The following is a 20569-nucleotide window of genomic DNA, read 5'->3' as shown; positions in this document are numbered from 1 at the left end:
TGGTTTGTCTGTTCTGACCTACTGTACAACGATATGGCAAGCTTTAGATTTTAGGTGATTATACACTAAAGAAAAATATTCTGTGAACATTTCCCCCTAAATCCTACACACTGGACATTCAGTGGTTACTCATGCTTGCCAGTTTGTTTTATCGACCCAGTTCGTTCTTTTTTAGTCTGAGGTTTCCCCTCAAAACGGTCTGTAGAAACTCTGTTTTTAACACACATTTAATACATTGTGTCACACTCTGCAAGTGAGAAATGAGAAGGTACATTTTCAATCCAAGGAACAAAAATAAATCAAATTGTACATCTTAAACCTTGGAGATTTGTATGAATCATCCATATCAGCCGCCTGCAGTCTGTGACTGTGCACAATACACAGAGGAATCAAGTAAGAATCTACCCACACCATTATCTCTATCCACATCTCCACTTGATTTCCCTGTGGGACTGATTATCAACAGAACCAATGATGTCTTTTGTGGCAACCTGAATGGCAGATCTAGCCGGTAATCAGTACCACCTAAGGGAGGAAGTTCAGCCTGTCCCAGGGTGTCCCTCTATGGAACAAGTGACATTAATGAACACATGTTCCTCTGCCAGTCAAGGATCTCGGCTAACTAAAGCCGTGTCTTGATTTCAGCGACATTAGAGAGTAGTCATGTATTCCTGGATCTGTGTTTTTTTCTTCCCCATCTTCTCCATCATCTCACTTTGTCCCCTCGCTTGCCTCACCTTGTCTTTCCTGTCAGTCTGTCTTCCTCCTGTTTCCTCATTTGAGAAGTTTTCTCTGCCCAGCTTTCCTATCCTCCATTTCCCATTACCTTCTCATCTCCCTACTTTCTGTTAGTCACTGACTGAGTAAAAGTCTTCAGAGTGATGACTGAGCTTAGAAGGACAGACAGACAGAAATGTGATTACTGCAACCCATTATTCAGGATGTCTGTTCTCGCTGAGACATTAAAAAAAATAAACACGATAAAATCTAGGCCAGGAATAAATGAATTTGCAGCAAAAAGAAAGACGACTGTTAGTGACTGAGGGAGACAAGAAAGGATGTCATTTTCTCCTGAGCTTGTTTGTCTGCCAGGAATAATCCCAGCTGTTTAAATGCATGCTTTATCTAAGCGCTGTGTGCTTTAATAAGGAGGAAGGTTAGCACTGGGCGAGAGTAAACAAATCTCACAACTTCTCAGGAGCAATTTCTCACTAGTCAAGGACACAATGGTCACAGAATGGGCTCCGAAACATATGGAACAACAAAGCTGATTATTGAATCATCGCGGAGTGTAACACAGGCTTGTGCCAGCTCCCAAATGCACAGTGTGAAAACAAGACGTCAGCTGCTCCCTCCTCGGTCTCTATCTCCAACGTGCAGCACTGCAGCTTGGTTTGTTCCACTGGGTTCCATCAGATGATGATGGCAATCCCCGGGCCAAATTCAAGTCATTAGTGGGCCCCAAGCTGCGCCACTTGCACTTACATAAGCTTGTGTGTATGTGTGTGTGTGTGTGTGTGTGTGTGTGTGTGTGTGTGTGCGTGCTTGTGTTTGTGCAACCAGTAACAATGACTGAGCACCCACTGGTGTTCTTCTCATCTCTGTATATTACACAGCTAATCAGTCACAGCCCTGTGCTGCAATATTACACGTGTCCCCACTTCTTTCAGTTAAGAGGTCGCATAATGGGAAATATTTTCATCAGGTATGAATTAATATTATATTACAACAGTTAGTGAAAGGACATACCGTAATACTTCAATTAAAAGCCTAGTCCCAATTAAACACCCAGTCTCTTTTACTAGCCAGGTATAGCTACACATTTTGACAAATAAAGGCCTGTCTCAATTACAGGCCAGGGGCCTCATTTATAAAAGAGTGCTTAGGATTCATACTAAAAGTCGATGTGCACCCAAAAACTGAAAATGGCATGCGCCAAAAATTAATCTGATTTATAAAACCGTGCGCACGCACACTTGCACGCAATGTTCTCTTTATAAATCACAGACCTCCTGGAGTTGTGCGCCCCCAGATCCGCCTCATATTCCGCCCTCTACACGCCCTAGTTCAACGAATAAATGGTCATGCAGATCACCTCATGAATGCAATCTGCATATAAATAAGCCAGCATGCGAGTGTTCTCTCGTTGAGAGTCACAGCGACAGGTGTGAGAAACGAACCAAAAAACGGAATTTCTCCGAGACTGAGCTCGAGACCCTTTAACGGGAGGTGGAGGACTGGAGAAAGATTTTATTTGGTGGCCACAGAAGCAGGATCACTAATAAAAGAAAGCGAAAATAAGTGCACATCAACGCTGCTGATGCTGTCAGCTGTGTCTGTGGGACTGCACGGACAGTGCCATCTTGCGCAATTACGCACGAGGGTCACCGCAGTATTTATGTTTATGGCAATTAGTCTGATCAGACACCCGGCCTGAATTACAGCATGAACCAGTGGTATCCCTGTCCCAAAATACAACGTGTAATTTGAAATACAATTCAAAGATGAAAGTGTAATAGGCAAACACGTTTCTTCATGCCGGTTTTGTCATGAACAGCACATGTCTAAGTAGCGCTGATGAAATGAGTGTAACAGTTGTGCTTAATGGCTGTATTTCGAGACATGATAAATGCACTGGAAATATTTAGCTAAATAAATAAATATATTCCTTGCAGTCGCGCCATCCTCTCCCCCTTCTGCGCTCACAGAGTGGACAATGAGACGTTAGAGGCAGTGCGGATTAAATACGTATTTAGAAAGAATTTCAAAGACTCCCGGCCTGAATTCAATAAAAATCTGACTCCACTTCTTCACCTCGCCGTCTGCGTCGCCACTTCCCAGTGTCTCCAAAATGTGCGCACGCATGACTCAGAGTTTGCTTACAGGTGCGCACATTCTCCCGCCAAGTTTATTTTTATAAATCACAACCTTTGCGTGGTAAGCCACTTTCAAGCCCCGTTTTGTGCGTAAGCAAGCTTTATAAATGAGGCCCCTGGTCTGGTTGCCAAGCAGTTCATTTTTATAGAAGTTCTATGAAACCAGATTATTGACGACTGTCTTAAGCTAATATTAGTTAGCTGTTTAGATTGCATATACAAATATAAATGTTTAAACTTTTGTCAATATGGTGATGCTACAGATTGTTAGCTCGGTTCATTTCATTTTACTAAAACCATGAGCACCAGAGTAGACTGTAATTCATTCAGATTCACCGGCATGATGAAAAATCAAGTGGTGACTATCTTCCTCCGAAGCTGTCATAAAGTCAGAATACCTGCCCATTCCTTGATTACCTGGTAAGTTATATATATTACTTTGGTCCATGAAGATCCTCAGATCAAAATAATTAAAAGTGTCTTGATGAACAATAATCCAAGTTAAAGAATATTGTATTAACAGGATAAAGTGGTACTGGCGCCATTATCCTTGGGTGCCGTGAAACAAGTGTCATGACATAACAAATAACTGATGCTATTCGAAGCCTAATTTTTATACAATTAATATTCATACTAGTTCAAATAAACAATTTGATCATTTTTCCCATTTTTGCTGAGCAACGATTTTGTGTAAAAGGAATGAAAGGCCTGTCCCAAATATAGGCCTGTTGAGTTCACTGATTTAAGCAAATAATAGCCCGGGCTATTAATTGAAGTTATACGGTATGTCATAATAATAAATTAAGGGATATTTCTTGTTTATTACAACTTGTTATAATTTTTGTCACTTTATTTTACGGTGAAACCAAAGTGAGGACACCTGAAATCTGGATAATAATCCCTCGTCGCAAAAAAAAATGCACGCATTATTACTGCAAGTTAAACCAGGGGGTTTATCTCTAAAACAGGACTGATGCTTTAAAAAACCATCTGAGACTGCTGTCACATGGAATCAGGCAGACAGTAGATGGAGATTTCAAAAATAATTTTAGTGGACATAAGCAGGACGGTAAAATTGGGAAAGGCCACAAAGAATCTTGACAACGGTAACACTAAATATTGCCCTTCAAACTTAAAATATTTCAACTTTTTGCTCTCCTCCATGACAGAATTTACAACCGGATGTTAAGTAGCTCCTTCACACAGAGCGACACAAAAATGGGTGATCTGGACAATTACTAGATATTACTAGAAAAATGACATAAAATAATAAACATGGCATTATTTATTTGATATAATTAATTCCATTCTTTGTAAGCAATATGGCTTCACCACCAACATATCCTCATGCATGTTTTGTTTTACCATCCTGCCATTCTATCAAATTGTTGGTTTGTTTTTCAATGTGCCGTCCACAAGGTGATGTCCATCTGCCATCTCCCTGATTCCATGTGAGCCCACCATGACTGATTCTTGTCCCAGTGAACTTTTTTTGGCAGTGGAATATAAGTAATAATAATAGAAGAAAATCCAAATTCTATGAAACTAAAATTTCCAATTAGTTTCTTATGGGTGACATTCTTCCATGTCTTCTGAAACTTGAATAGTCTATTCTTTCAGAAAGAGACACAAAGTCAGTGAGCTCTTTGTGTTGTTGTGCAACTTAACACATGTGGACTGAATTCTGGTGAATACAGTCAGCTTGATGTGTTTCAAGACTTTGCCAAGTCTGAAATATTCTTGATAGACTGAATACTTTATGAGCTCACACTGTCAGAAACATGTGGCTGAACAGAGAATGCCTTATGCAACAAGGAACAACTTCATGAAAATGTTTAAGTGATGAAGCTTGGCTTTTAACCTCAGCTCTTTCAAAAAGAAAAGAGAAAATGTCCTTTGCATGTTCCCACTCCCACTGCTTTTCTTGAGAACATGGCATTAATTTTTGAAGAGCCTTCAGTACATGAACGGGCATCATGTATTTTCAATTAAGGCTCAGTCTGTTCTATGTCTGTCACCGCAGAGATAGAGGCCAGCTATGAAGATAGAAGTGTGTATCTGACTTGTAAACACCGAACAGGTAATTAAGCTGCGGCCACTGAGAGTCAGGGACTTGCACATAAGCCAGACTGCTGCCAGGCAGACACTGGAGTAACACTGGCTGCCTTCATCTCCTTCTGTTTGTCGACATTCTCTTCTCCTTTAATTCTCCTTATCTCTCCCATCTGTTTCTCAGAAACTGCACAGTATGACTGTGGTGAACACTTGAACATAATGTTCAGAGGCATGTACTGTATACTCCCTCAAACTAGACATACAGGCAGGCAGTTACACCACACATGAACACACATTAATACTAAAATGAGTCAGTTAAGTGATAAGGTAGATGACAGAAAATGAATAACGCTTTTGCAAATCATTTTTTAAGAAAAATTGACAAGGCTGTGTTATATATCTGTAAATTCTATATTTCTGTATTTTGGTCTATTGGCTAGAGAAAAAAAAGCTATTTGAAGGCCAGAGATATACTTGCTTTTGATGCTTTTTGATGTGCTTGTGTGTGCTTGATGGCTGTCACACATATGCTGTGTCTGTTTGGAGTACTGGTTGTGAACGCCCTCAGAAAGCAAGATGCAATATGCACATGAACAGTAGAGGCAGTGTAACATACACTGTCACTACTGTCACAACGTGTTTGATTTAGGGGCCTTTTAGGGTGCTTTCACACCTGCCCTGTTTAGTCTGTTCAATTGAACTTAGGTTCGTTTGCCCCTAAGCGCGGTTCATTTGGGCAGGTGTGAGCACAGCAATCACATTCGGGTGCGCACCAAAACAACCAGACTAAGGCCTTCTTGAAGAGGTGGTCTCAGTCCAGTTACAAACAAACTCTGGTGCGGTTCATTTGTGGTGAGAACGTGTTCCAACCTTGATTCAAACCAACTGCAGTCACATGACACATTGTTTGGGTTAAACATGAGCATGTTACAGTCCTGGAGGATTATTAATGTGCACCTCCTCCTGTACTGCCTTAATATGCACATTCAGCACATCCAATGCATCAAAACATTGTTTTCTAGTTGGAGCCGCGCCTCGTTTTCAAACTGTATGGTTTGACTAAAATGAACAATGACAGCAATATAGTCCACGATGAGCAGCGTTAAAATCAACCTGCGTAGTTGTCCCTCCATTGTGGCATTAGAAAGTGTCACATTTATCTTGCAAGTGTACTCTTACTTATTTCCTGGATTTTTCCCACATGGAAATTCTCACCAGTCAAGAGCAGCTTTCTAGTGCTAGGCATTTTATCTTGTCTGTTTGTAAATGCTGCCGTGAGAATACGAACCAACTCTTGGCAGTTATGCAGCTTTGTAACAAAATTGGTCCCTGATTCAGACCAAAGCAAATGAACTTGGTCTGGTAGCACCCTTACATACCATCTTACAGAGCGTCGGCATGTTTTTACATATTGCAAATCTTTTAGTTCTCTGAATTCTCTGGTGTGCCCTCAAATGGACTCCTCAAGTGTAGTACAAAGGAAAGAAACATTCAGATCGCAGTCGACTGTCGACAGGAATGTGTGGTTAAAATTAAGCGTCCAGCCGAAGACCTCATCTTAGGCTCTGGGGGACTATATTTCCCTTTCTGACATTTGTAATGAATAAAAACAAATATTACACAGCATAACGGGCCTAACACACACTTACTTGAGTGTGGTCATCTCTGTGAGGGATGGCTGTGTGGCCTTCAGGTAGCTGGCTCGCCGCGCCTGAACTTTGGGTGAAGGTTTCGGGCTGCAGTCCGAGTCGCCGCTGTCTTCCTCTGCCATGGCCTTGATGTAGCTGCCACTGCGCATCCGCCGGCACGGGATCTCATCATCTTTCCCCAGCGGAGAGAAACCGCTCCAGTCATCCTGAGGCACCTGTGAAGATGAGGTGAGATAAGGTAAAGAGGGAGCGAACACAGGTCGCCTTCCAGACATGCGAGCTCATACAGATGCATCTAGACATGAATAGAAAGAAGGCTGCAACATTTTCTACACTCCTGAAATGAATACCTGGATCACACAGTGCCTTGAAAGACTCAATAGTTACAGTATCAATTCAGGGTCCGGCTTGATCGTACCATAAGCTTGTGAATGCCAGAGGCCTTCCTTAGTGTGTCCTGTGATGCATGTGGCATATCAAGAGCAAGGTATTAATTGTTTTGACAAAACGTTGCGGTGCCCTGGCCTCTGCCTGCTCTCCTGACTTGTCACACACACTAATGAAGGTAAAAATAAAAGGAGGCAAAGCTATCTCCCATCTCTAATCTAAAAGAGAGAGGGAGTCAAAGACAGCAGACATGGAGAAAGAGGGAAAACAAAGGGGGTTTTGTTCGGCACAACCACTGCAGTCCCAATGTGAGTGGCTGTTAGGGCACCAGCTCTGAAGTGAAAGAAATGAGATACAGAGCGAGAATCATTCAACAGACTGGTGCGTAACTAGGAGACCAAGCTGACTTTGATGTCAGGGGCAACTACAGACTGTGCTAACACCTTGGGAAAGGCTGCGTCTGTGATGATGTCAAAAGAATTACTAAGACAAAGTAATGAAAAAAATGAAATGAAGTCACATTTTGTTTAAATCCCATTTACCTCACAGTATAGTGCAGCTTATTTGAAATGTTCTGAGAATGTTGCACAAATGCATGAAAAGGTACAGAATTCATTTGCACACGTGAACATAATATTTGGATTACATGAAGCAAATAGCACTTCTTGTTTTAAGGATTCAAACAACGTCTGCAGACTAACTTGCTCTCCTTGAAAGCCCGTTTTTCCCTTCCATCTCCCTTTCAAGACAAAAAAAAAAAAAAAAAAAAAAAAGGCGATGGCTCTTTTAGGCTGGGAGAAATGTTGCCGTACTGCAGTGACAACATCCTTCCTTGATCTGCTCGCTCAGTTTTCCTGGCTGTTAAAATGCAAAGCCACACAGAAGTTTCTTTCTGTCTTTTATGCTCCCTTCTCACTCTCGCTTTCTGCCTTTTACTTTTCCCATTCACGCCCTCCTCTGTTGCCCTTACTTACTCTGTGTTGGCCCTTTTCCTACAGTGCACACACACACACACCGATGCCCTCCATTCTCCCTGCCTTGTCTCTCCATTTCTCGCTTCTGCCTTATATTTGAAGCTCACCCCGGTGTGAGGAAATGCATGCAATCTGAAACGCTTTTATCTTTTCCAAAACAGAAATAAAACAGAAGCAGGATTGGCTGGGCTGACGTTTCTGCATGTGTGTGTGTCCCTGTGTGTTTGTGTGTGTGACTTCTATCTCTCTCTCTGCTCACTTCTGGCTCTCTCCAATCTCACAGCAGCACCCTAAGAATATGATATACTCATGTTCACACACAACACTGCTATGACCACCACCAGTGCAGTCTGCACATGTGTAGTTTCAAGTGACAATTTGCCATTTATGCTCTGGAAACAGATTTAAAATGGTGTGTCTGGTCGGCTTTCATATCTTTGTATAGAGCAAAAAATGGATGCTGGTTCAGGATGATGGTACCAACACCTTTTCACTCCCAACTTGTCAAATGCTAGCGCTTGATCAGTGGCCCTACGCATCAAAATATGACACACTAGGTACCCCTCCTGCATCAGATTTGGACACACAGGGACGGCATTTCAATTTACGCTCTTTACATGCATTAAGTCTTTTCAAAATACACCTCCATTCTAACAGGGAATGTACAGTTTTTGCCTCTTTTCTCTTTTCAATATAAACTTAGAAGGAAGGTAAAACGCTTCAGGTCTAGGCAACAAAAGCATGTGGTTAGGTTTAGAGAGAACCATGGTTTGGCTTAAAATAAGTAAATTTGTTACAATAGTAAGGTAATGTCATGTTACATTTGTTACACACATCACTAGCATAGTATGCTACATATACTAGCACACTATGTTGTTTTTAAAATAACTGGACTGAACGATGGTTTCACACATACAGTGGGTTCCCAGGTGAGAAGTCCAGAAACTATCTCCCACCCATACTACGGTAGTTGCCTGGAGCATCAAAAAATGCCGCCGGCCTGGTGTGTCTCACACTGCTGCTAAAGGGTGCCTTGGTACATATATGTCTAATGCCGAGGGCCACTGACCAGTGTCAGTATTTGAAGAGTTGCTTGAGCCTGACTAGGGCTGGGGCGACGCGTCGATGTCATCGACATTGTCAACAACGCCGAGTACGTAAATACGTTGAAGCAAATTATTTGCGTCAACGCAAATAGCAGCAGTGTTGTGCTTTGGTGCTATGGCCTACTCAAGTGCTAGAATTTGTTATTTACGTGACAACGCCTGAACACAACACAGGCTCTGCTCCATTGCCTGTGTACACAGTGGCGTGCTGCGGGTTCTGGCCGGGTTCGGTTATAACTGTCTTCCTCGAGTCAGAAAATGCAGCCACTCAGCTGTGTGTGTGTGTGTGTGTGTGTGTGTGTGTGTGCGCATCGGGGCCGAACTCCGCCGTTACAGAGAGCAGAGGAAAATTGTAAACGTGTGACCATGTAGAGACAGAAATGACATAAGATAAATAACATAAGGCTATTTAGTTTGTTCAATAAAAGGACAAGGTATAGACCTGTTCTATAGGAAAGGTAACCTAACATGACTTCTGTTGTGATCTGGCGCTATATAGACAATAATATCCCCTAATATAATGGTAGGGGAAACACTGATATTTCAATAAATGTTAATGCTAATAAGAAATGTTTTGGTATTCGTATTGTTTAAATTGCCTTATTAATCAAATAATGGAAAAATAATCAATAATCGTTTGAAAAATAATTGTTTGGGACAGCCCTAAATCTGCCCTTTTACACAGTGGATATAAAATCAGCTTACTGCATTATGTCTTTAGTAGAGTAAGGAAGGCTAAGTACGCTATCTGACACAATGTGACTGTTGACATACTGTGTCATACAGAAGTAATAAACGTCCACATGCTCACATGAATATTTCCATGCACATGGAAACAAACACAGAAGAGCAGATGACGTGATGATTTTGCTGAATGTTTCATGATGACACCAGGGATAAGGTCAACATGAGACTAGTAATTATTCAAGACACAGAGAATGAAAGGATGAGGTCACTGCTTCCCCAGTCACACGCACCAACAAACACACATACATGCAGAAATACAGGAGCATGGGGGAGCAGCTGGCACCGCCGGATGCATGAAGCATGACATGCGAGAGTTGGGGCTGTTGTAACTGTCCTACCTGTAGGAAGTGGCAGGTGCGTCCCTGCTCGGCTTTCACTAGAGCTTTATCTAGGTTGACTGAGGCCTTCTGGTAGACCTCTCTTGCTCTGCTCACCGTCAGAGTAGATGACCACGAGCTCTTCTTCAGCTGCACTTGACTATCCAGGGCGCTCACCAACGGCATGGCTCCGCTGCTGCTCCCGGAGCATGTCGAGCACTTCACATCGTTGTTGCTGCGTGATGTCTTGAGAGAGTGGGCGCTGATGGTGTTGTAAGACTCCATGAAGTACTGCGACTGAGATTTATCCGGGTGGCGCCCCATTGTCATGACTCCCGAAGGCAGGCCTCCACTGCTGCCCCCGTGGTGATGGTGGTAGAGGCACACCTCCCTGTCGAGCGTGTCATCTGAGCTCCAGTAGCCTGAGATGGCAGTGCGCATCTTAGGCTCCGACTTGGAGCGGTCTTTGCTCTTACTGCGCTTACTGTGCTTCAGGGTGCCAGAGGAGGAGGGTGGGTCATCAGGACTGGATTTGCTGCCGTTCATCCTCCCGCTCCCTCCTCCACCAGCCCCTGAGGGCCCCTCCAGGGAGTGGGACTTGGTGAAAAGCTTCTGGACAGAGTGAACAAGGTGGCGGATTCGACCAGGACTGTCACTGCGTTGGTGTTCCACTGCAGTGCGCTTGTACTGCAGTGTGTGGTAGCCCTCACGCCGCACTGGTGCCTGCCGTTCAAACTGCTCTAAGAGATTAGAGGGGATGCGGTTGTTGTTGTTTCCACCACCTCCTCCACTTCCCTTACTGCTCCCTGGTGGCCCTGTATAAGGCACCACAGCACCACACTCCTCCTTCAGCTCGTGGTGAGAGCTGTAATGTCTGCGAGGGAAGGTGCAGCTTGCCAGGTCAGGGTAGGTAGTGCACTCAGACTGGAAGGAGTTGCGCTGGGTGAGGCAGGGGTGATCAGCAGAATGAGCCTCCCCAGGGTTGAGGAAGTAGGACCGACGGTCCGAGTGCCCCAGGGTCATGGAGTCGTAAGAGGGGTCGCAGGTCACCCCATGGTGGTGACTACGGCTGCTGGACAGGCCTTTCATCGTCATCGTGGCCGGATCCACGTGCACATCCAACTGCTGCCGCGGGAAGTCTGCACAGGCCCCAAAACTAGCTCTAAAAAGAAACACACAGCCATGAGGAAGAGCAGACAAACAAACAAGAAGAGAGAGACAGAAAAGAGAATTATAAATATCTCATATTTGCATACACTCAAAGCACTGTGTCTTCATCTGCTTTAATTTGAAGAAGATGCTTTCTGGCACTCCTTCACAGACGAGAAAACTTGACGATATTGACGAGACTTGGACCTATTCTTTTATTTTTGTCCTTGAAAACTTCAAAAGGAGAGTCTCTAAATATAGCAGCCACTTGGCATGTGGTCCCTGACATCCAAATCTGTCCTCAAGCTTCCTCTTCCACGTCTCCGTTCTCTCTGGTAGATTTCAGTGAAACAGTGACAGAGAATCGAGGAAACAGAGAGAAACAAAGGAAGAAGAGGTATCATGAAGAGTTCAAATCTATTTCCAGCCAGTGCGTGTGCTATATTTGTTCAAGGGTACTGTTAGAAATGATGCATCGTTTTATCTCAACAAAAAAAATCTAATAAGAAATCGGTGGTGGGAATGCAGAGACGTAGTCCTCGTCTGCAGCGATGATGTAACATATCGGACAGTACTCAAAAAGTGCATTTATGTTCCCTCCACAATACCTGCTCAGTGTGCATGCACGCACATCCCCCACCCACAAACACAACAAATGATCACAGCCAGATCCCACTCTTTTTCCTCTACCTCTAGTTCTCCTCTAAGGGCAAACTAATTGGCCAGTAAAACCCAGCTGACAGCTTCTGGGCCGGTCGAGGCAAGCGGCAACAAACGACCTTTCTCTTACATGGTGACATGAAAACAATGGCATCCATCAGGGCCCTTAAACTGCCTTCCTTACCCATCTGGGGCTGTGGCTGGCTCGTCGCTGAACCCACACTGTTTCCAATGGACTGGAGGTGAAGCTAACGAGACAATAATAAGAGCCCACGCACTCTGATGTAGCTCTGTGACAGCAGTGTGGCCGAGCCTGCGCAGGGAATTCATTACTGCGATTTATAATGCACTACCAAAGGCCACTGTGGTAAATAGAAAAAAATAAAAAAAAAAGGAGGAGAAGGAGGAGGAGGGGGAAGAGGAAACATAACAAGAGAAAATGAGGGAGACAGAGCAGTGGAATGAAATATCATGTCAGTTCTTTACATAACTAGAGGACACTGTGTAGGGCACATGCGGGATGTATTTATGGGCCAGAATACAGAGTGAGTCAGATCTATTATTTTCTGTGACGTGGCTATAAACTGTGCGCTGGATTAATTGAAATATTGGGGAAATTATTCATGCATCCTTGTCTGTATTAAACCAAGGGATCAAATCACCCTGGGAGAGAATTAAGCCAATATACTACACTTGTATTATTAGAGGGAAAATGAATAAAGTGTAGCATGGTCACTCCCCAAACCCATCTGCAATATACTCACAAGAGTGAACTCGCACAAAGCGCACACTACATGCCACACAGACACGCACAGTGTCCGCTCCGTGCAGGGCACTTAAAAAGTGGGCTGTGTCCAACTAAAGGTATTCATTGCAGTTGACAGAGATCCCTTCTGTTGGCCGCTGAAGCACAGAATGTGACCTAAATAAAAGGCCCTCGCGGTGATCCACAGCAGCGTGTTTGTGGCACAGCTGTCTGCAGCCCTGCACTAAAGCTGAAAAGCTGAAGTTGGGTCATGCTGGCTTTCTGCCTGCTAGCCACACATACACACACACACACACACACACACACAGACATACAAATACATAGTGTATGTGACAGGCTGCTTATCCATGCTGAATTTTGATGCTGCTAGCTTGTAAAGTGCAGTTTATCAACAAGAGGAAGAGGATCTGCTGGTTCTGCCATGTCTGTCAGGTACGGCCTGCAGTGACATGAGGAAAGCTCATAGACAGCTGTGGTTATGTATTATGCTGTATGTCCATCGCAGCTGACTGACCCAGTTGTGTCTCCACCTGTCTGGTCAAGGCATCCTCACTATAGCACACCAACAACTAGACAGCTATATTACAATTTTTAAATAGTAATACATATTTCTAGTTTCTAGTGACGGGATCACTTTTGGGTTGTAAGTGGTCTTTCCATTCGTGTTTCAGTGTTTCAGTTGATTCTGACTGAACCTAGGGCTGGGCAGTGTATCGATATTATGTCGATATCATGATATGAGGCAACATATGATTGTAAATTTTGGATATCGTAATATCGTAAGCATTGTCTTTACCTAGTTTTAAAGGCTGCATTACATTAAAGTGACGTAATTTTCTGAACTAACCAGACTGTTCTGGCTGTTCTATTATTTGCGTTTACTGACTTGATGAGATTTTTGATAAATAATCATCAGTAATGTGGTTATGATGATTGAGTTAATATTTTGTGAAAGCACCAATAGTCAGCCCAACAATATCATTGAATACAAAAAATGTAATCTACTCTGAATACTTCTGGATTACTTCAAAATCAAAACATACATATATTAAAACTTTTATTGTAGAAAAAAAATAAAAATTACATTTTTCAAATATTCAAATGTCAAATTAATTTAAATGCAAATTGGTTATCATGAAAAAAAGTTCCTTATTATTTAAAACTGCAATATTTTAAAGACATTATCAAAAATGTATCCTTGTCAGTGTAACTGTAATCTAATTACACAGTTTTCCAAATGTAATCTGGGCTCATTATAGTGACTTCATTTTTAATCTTATAATGTAACCCCAATTACATGTAATCTGTTACTACCCAACCCTGGTTTTGAATTTCTCCATAGTGCCCAACAAGATGCCTGCAAAAGGATCTTAAATATGCACTTGATGGCTACATGATATGATGCCAAGACTGAAGCTCAAGTCAAGACAAGTCAAAGGCAAAAAAATCAGCATCCTCTCCAGCTGATGATCCATGTAGAAGGCATGAAAATAAAGTAACATCATTAAACAACAACTAACCAACCTAACCTACATCTCTGCAAACTTATGTAGATAGTTTATGATGTACTCCTTGGGCTTGGTAATATTTAATTACTACTGTAGGTTGTAAGATAGTTAGTTGGACATGCTAACAAATGCAGTCTAGGTTAGAGCAGCCTTTTGGAAAGCCTAAAATAAAGACACAACCGTAAAACTGAAAATACATCATATTGTTCCTACAAGAGCCCCCTGTTCGACATGCAAAGTAAGAGAAACCCAAGCTAAGCTATGATTGGACAATCACTCCCAGGTGGCCAAAATAACCTGGCCTAGCATTGGCCTCATCTTGCACCCAGGCTGCATGCGGTTGCCTGACTCGTTTGAGACTCGGGATGAATGATGCCTAAACTGGCCTGATTCTGGCTGCTGACTCTGCCGTCACTGGGCTGTTTGTGGGAGAGATTTAGTCAAAAGTCAATTGTCACTATGGAGATCTATCTTGAGCCATTTCAGCAGTACAACAATTCCATGACCTATGGTGCTTAAAACCCCTGTTTCCACAGCACAAAGCCAACAAGAAAACAACTGAAAAAACATCAAGGAGACCCAAACAACTTGTTCCTTTTACTTTGTGTGAACAGGCTCCGAATACCACTGAGACTTCATTACATTTAAAGTGATTGTGTGCCGAACAGCAAGGTGTGCAAACAAAATGCAGGAGTAGATAAAACAAGGCAGCCTATGAATGTTAATGCCCATTAACACCTGCACTGCATCAGCACAGCGGGCTAAATTCTATTTAGATGCCATGCTTCTTTGGGCTCAGATGAGATAAATGGAAAATAGATTTTTCCTTCTCGATCATTGTACACGGGAGCCAATCTTGGACGCAGCCTTACAGTGGTCAAATCTGCGCTAAACTCTTTTTTTCACTACATCCTGTGGTTTGAGAATTACCAAAGCAAATAAACAAAGGTGCGATGAAAATGCAAAGTAACACTGACTTACTGCATACCATCTTTGTAGGAAGAGGTGAAATCGATACGCCTTAGTGGGAGAAGACTGCTGCAGCTTCTCTTGCTGGCAAAATAAAAGGCTGCTGTACAGATTGCAGTTAGTCTATATTCCTCTATCGAGATCAAACGCTGGTTGCAAGTCAGCGCTCAGGGCTTACAGGGCTTCTTTGAGGCCTTCAGAGGCCACAAGGTTTTAAAAGGTTTCTTCTTCTCGCTCAAACCTGGCAACGACTTCTCCAAAGGTTACCAATGCGCTCTCTCTACAGGGCATCAAATCACCTCAGTAGACGTGGCTCATCTTCTGTGTGTGCGTTTTTCTGTATGATTGTGTGGACGGACCAGAGAGGAGAGTGCAGCACTTTACCTCCATTTTTCAGGTCAAGTGAAGTTTTGCCTTTGATCCTGCAAACGTTTGCAGTCTGAGGCTACTGCATGATATTACTGCACTGACGGGATATAAGGGCGAAGACATTGTACACACACAATGCTTTTATGTGTGAGACGGACAGAGGATAGCAGGAGGCATATTGTGATTGTTTACTGCATTCTACCTGTACCTAAATAAGGTTGGTGGGTGGGTGGGAGCAATGTACTCCTGCATCCTCAATTATCATTCAGCATTTAATATTTCACTGTGAAAATACAAAAATGCTAATTTCCTGATTGATGCGGCCTACTTTCCACGTTTCAAACATGCTGGGTCGAAAACGTTTTACTGCACACTGTGTTCTTTTAATATTTTTTCACGAGTTATGAGCATGCAAAAAATGCTTTTATAAAGCTTTTACCCTCTTTCTGGGTCAATATTTGTGTGCACATGAACTGGAATGTCCATTTACTCCAGGTGGTATCTAGTCATGCAGACAGGTAGTTTAATTTTCTCAGGTTTAAAGTTATCTGCCTCTGAGACTTTAGCTGCCGCTTAAATACAGGAGGAGAATTTTGTTTGTGGTGCTCAAAGCATTTAAAGATGACATTTACCTGGAACAGTCCACAGAGCTTGCTGAGTTCAGTTTTTTATGACTATCATTTTTTTTATTCAAATTTTCTCAAGAAGCAAGTGTACAAACCACAACACTACAAGACTGGTCTATAAAGGGACTTGCAATTGACCCTTTGCTAAGCCCCGCCCCTTTGTGATGGTCCAACAAGCTGTCGGAGCTAGCGAGTAACTAACTGCACTCCCTGATGAAATGTTATATTTTTGGAAAAATGAAAGAGTGATTCCAGAGAGAAGCAGACAGAGGGGTCTACAGTCTGTGTTTGAAGGATATATCTAGGATGTCAAACTGACTCAGCAGCAACAACAGGTTAAAAAGACAAAGATAGTTGGAAGCTAAAGCCGAACTATAGGCTACAGATCACAGTGTAAAAGTGAACCACCACATCACTGCTGATCGCCACACAAGACAATGAATATAAAGGGAAACTTTGCTGATATTGAACCAGCTGTGTGGCATTGCAGTGTGTGCAGATGAACAGGAAATCTGAAACGACTGCATCAGAGTCAAAGGAGCACAGCGGTGGTGTTGTCGGACCCTGGTCTGAACCGGCCTGATCCTATGTTATGATTGGTCAGTCTGTGTCTGGGGGCGGGACTTAGTGAAAAGTCAAGTATATAAGAGACACTTTTTTCTTTTCTTTTCTGTTGTTTTTTCTGGTTTTGGTTTGTTTATCTCTGTTTTCCCTTTGTAATTTTTTTATGTTAGTTACACTAAAAAGGAAAAGGAAAGCTTCTTATCCAATGTCCCCACTTTGTCCACAGTTTTTATCCATTAAAGTCCAGGTTATATTTAAGGGTTAATTTCATTTCTGGGTGTTCTGGGCATTTCTGTAGAAAGAGATTAGGCCTTCTATTAATATCATGCCATCTTTTTCCAGAGTCACAACCCTAAGGGAACAGAAATTTCCAATAGAAGGAGGGTCGTCCCCAGCCCACTTCCTGATTTGAGTTTTTAAAAAGGAACCAATAAAACAAAACTAAATTCCATTTATGTCCACTTTTATAAGTTAAGAGTTCATGGCAAAAGCCTCAGCGGTAGATATCTTAAAATCTTGTCTGCATGATGATATGCCACCAACATGTTTATTACTTTGAATAATTTGGGTGAACTGACCCTTTGAAAATCAAGCAAAAACATAATTGAGCAGCATGGTCTAGAATAAACAAGATAATCAGCATTACGCTTTCCCGAGCGGAAGAAGTCAATATAGTGGAAAATAAAAATGTTCCCTGTTACATAAAAAAAGTAGTAAATGCTCTGCCTTGCTACAGACAGACAGAAATACACATAGGAGGTATATTCAGTTATTCTGTAACAGACACACTCACAGCAACTTTGACAAAACTCACTCGTATTTATAAATATCTAATAACATGAACATTTGACGGTTTCATATCTCAAGATGACAAACACACACACACACACATATAGGAGAGCTGCAGCCGACAGAGAAGCAGTGACAGAGAGGATGTTTCTCATTGCGAATGTGTGAACAGTACCCTTTAAAAAATAAAATCCCCCAGAGAATGACGGCATTGAACATTTTAAAGACAGCCAGGGGCCAGAAAGCTGTTGAGGGAACTGGTAATTTTTTTGTGTTACCGGATTATGTAGAAGTGGCTTTTAGGGATGTCAGGAGAGGCTGAGAACCACTAACTTTAATGTCTTACAGTTAAAATGACTCTTAAATGATAGATGACGCTCTCCCTTGACTGTCCTGTCTGCCGGCTGCGAGGCAACATTTTGAAGAAAAACTGCAAATTACCGCTTTTAGTTTATATGATGTGCTTCATAAAATATATGAATGTCTACAAAAGTAGTATCAGACATGATAAAAGTCATCTAAAAATTGGAAAGTGATGGGAATAAAATGCTCTCAGCGCACCATCTCATTTCATGGAGGGGCACATTCACTCTCCAGCACTGACAGGTCTATACAAAGGTGTTTGACACCAAGGAAGATAAGAAGCCACTCATTGTATCTTTACTGCGTCAATAAATGACAGCTTATGCAACATTTTTCCAGTGGTGCAATATGTAAGGGATAATGCCAGAAGAGGTGTCCATTATCACTTCCTTACAGATGACATGGAGCGTGAACCATCTGACACGCAGTATAAATACATTTACTCAAGTGCTGCACTTAAGCACAATTTTGAGGTATACTTGCACTTGAGTATTTCCATTTTATCCTACTTTATTCTTCTCCTCCACTACATTTCAGAGGCAAATATTGTACTTGTTACTGCACTACATTAGTTTTTAGTTACTTTGTTTGATTACATTTTGTATCAATAATCGAAATTTGCAAATACTGTCATAATTATTACTAAGCCACACCATTACACCACCAGCCTGAACCGTTGATACAAGGCAGGATGGATCCATGCTTTCATGCTGTTTACACCAAATTCTGACCCTACCATCTGAATGTGGCAGCAGAAATCCAGACTCATCAGACCAGGCACCGTTTTTCCAATCTTCTATTGTCCAGTTTTGGTGAGCCTGTGTGAACTGTAGCCTCAGTTTGCTGTTGTTAGCTGACAGGAGTGGCACCTGGTGTGGTCTTCTGCTGCTGTAGCCCGTCTGCTTCAAGGTTCGATGTGCTGTTGGTTCAGAGATGGTCTTCTGCCTTGATTGTGACGAATGGTTATTTGAGGTACTCTTGTCTTTCTATCATCTTGAACCAGTCTGGCCATTCTCCTCTGACCTCTGGCATCAACAAGGCATTTTCATCCAGAGAACTGCTGCTCACTGGATATTTTCTCTTTGTTGTACCTAGTCTGTAAAGCCTAGAGATGGTTGTGTGTTTCTGAAATGCTCAGACCAGTCGTCTGGCACCAACAACCATGCCATGTTCAAAGTCACTTAAATCACCTCTCTTCCTCATTCTGATGCTCGGTCTGAACTTCAGCAGGTCGTCTTGACCACGTCTACATGCCTAAATGCATTGAGTTGCTGCCACATGATTGGCTGATTAGCTATCTGTGTTAATAAGCAGTTGAAAAGGTGTACCTAATAAAGTGGACAGCAAGTGTATAAATATATATACATATTTTAAGTATTTTTTGTGCTAATACTAATAATTTCTTTAGGGTATAATCACCTATAAATAAGAATTGACGCGTTTTTGTTACTTTAGAACGAGCTGTTTATATCTACATACAGAGTGGGTCCTCGTTTACAGAGATCTCCATGTTCACCGCCATGTTTCTACAGTAGCCCAGAACAGACAAACCAAACACTGGCTCCTGGAAAAAACCTCCTGAACTGAAGGAATTCTAACCAGGAGAAGTTTCAGCTGGTTGCAGTTCGTAATCCTCGCCGCTACATGCCACCAAATCCCCCTGAATCTCACACATTTCATCTTTAAGTAAGATGTTGAATACACTGAATACACAGGACTTGTAGTATTTCTACACTGTGGTACCAGTGCTGTTACTCAAGTACAGATCAGATTACTCCATCCACCACTGTATGTTTCCATTCTAGTTTGCATGCAGGCTTTATTCGAAACACCCAGGAATAAAACACCTGCTTGGCATCTAATCAAAACATGCTGAATTAACCTGACAAATAAATACATATTTACAGCACATACTTTAACCAAACACATCATTAGACCTCTTCGTAGATGCAGTTTCACCCGACGCCTAATAGGCATGTTTCTGCTCACTGTATGGGCTGCATTATGAAAACACATGCCTCCATGGATGGATTGATGTTCCCGGTTTCCACGAGACAGCTCCTTTGTCACAACCAAACTAATTAGGCTGACTGTCAGGGCTCTCTCTGACAAATGGAGTGACTGTGCTGAGTTATAGCTCAGTACCCGCCAAGCACATTCTGGAGACAAATTCTTCAAGTGATGAGGTCTATTTGATCAAGGTAAACAAATTAACAGAGGCATTAAGTCCAGAGAAGGACGGGTATTGTTTGTTTCAGGCAGGGCTGTCACTGAGGCTCGCGCTACTTGTTTGCAAAACTTCAACAACAAAGGAATGAACGGTGAAAACGCAGCAATAGAGGCAAACAACACGGGATTTGAAGGTAATCCTGTGTCAGGAGATTTGAAAGTGCATTTCTATGTAAAGCTCAGCAAAATGATTTCAATAATACAACTATTTTAAGCTGATATGACATATCAGGTACGTCATATCTTTCTTTTTATTTCTTTTTCCCATGAAAGATCAAAAACATTTCATTCACTGGAAATACCTCCCAAGGGACATCTCATATGATGGACTCATGCAGACATGTAGGAATATATTAGCTGCCGTCATATATTAGAAAAGTTCGGAAAGACTGCTGTACTGAAAAGCCTTCTTTCATTTTTTCACAACAATGAATGTACTCATTCATGAATCCCTTGATCTTTAAAG

At 42.2% G+C, this 20569-nt stretch overlaps 1 protein-coding gene across 4 annotated transcripts in view; it reads right to left on the bottom strand.

The window, feature by feature from the left end:
- Positions 1–20569, bottom strand: part of dlgap1b (discs, large (Drosophila) homolog-associated protein 1b) — a 120477-nt gene that overhangs the window by 48465 nt on the left and 51443 nt on the right. For 3 of the 4 annotated variants that reach the window (XM_049565088.1, XM_049565086.1, XM_049565087.1), the window contains exons 3-4: positions 10133–11273; positions 6581–6795 (exon numbers count right to left, since the gene is read on the bottom strand). In XM_049565088.1, coding sequence (XP_049421045.1) covers positions 6581–6795; positions 10133–11206 — 1289 coding nt within the window. In that variant the 5' untranslated portion in view covers positions 11207–11273. Of the gene's footprint in view, positions 1–6580; positions 6796–6998; positions 7071–10132; positions 11274–20569 lie in introns of those variants that run through there. The other variant, XM_049565089.1, reaches the window with a different exon arrangement.

Source organism: Epinephelus fuscoguttatus, linkage group LG21, assembly GCF_011397635.1.
Source record: "Epinephelus fuscoguttatus linkage group LG21, E.fuscoguttatus.final_Chr_v1".
In the NCBI taxonomy this organism is placed as follows: domain Eukaryota; kingdom Metazoa; phylum Chordata; class Actinopteri; order Perciformes; family Serranidae; genus Epinephelus; species Epinephelus fuscoguttatus.
The sequence above is the reverse complement of the archived record's forward strand: the minus strand, read 5'-3'. Positions and strand labels throughout refer to the sequence as shown.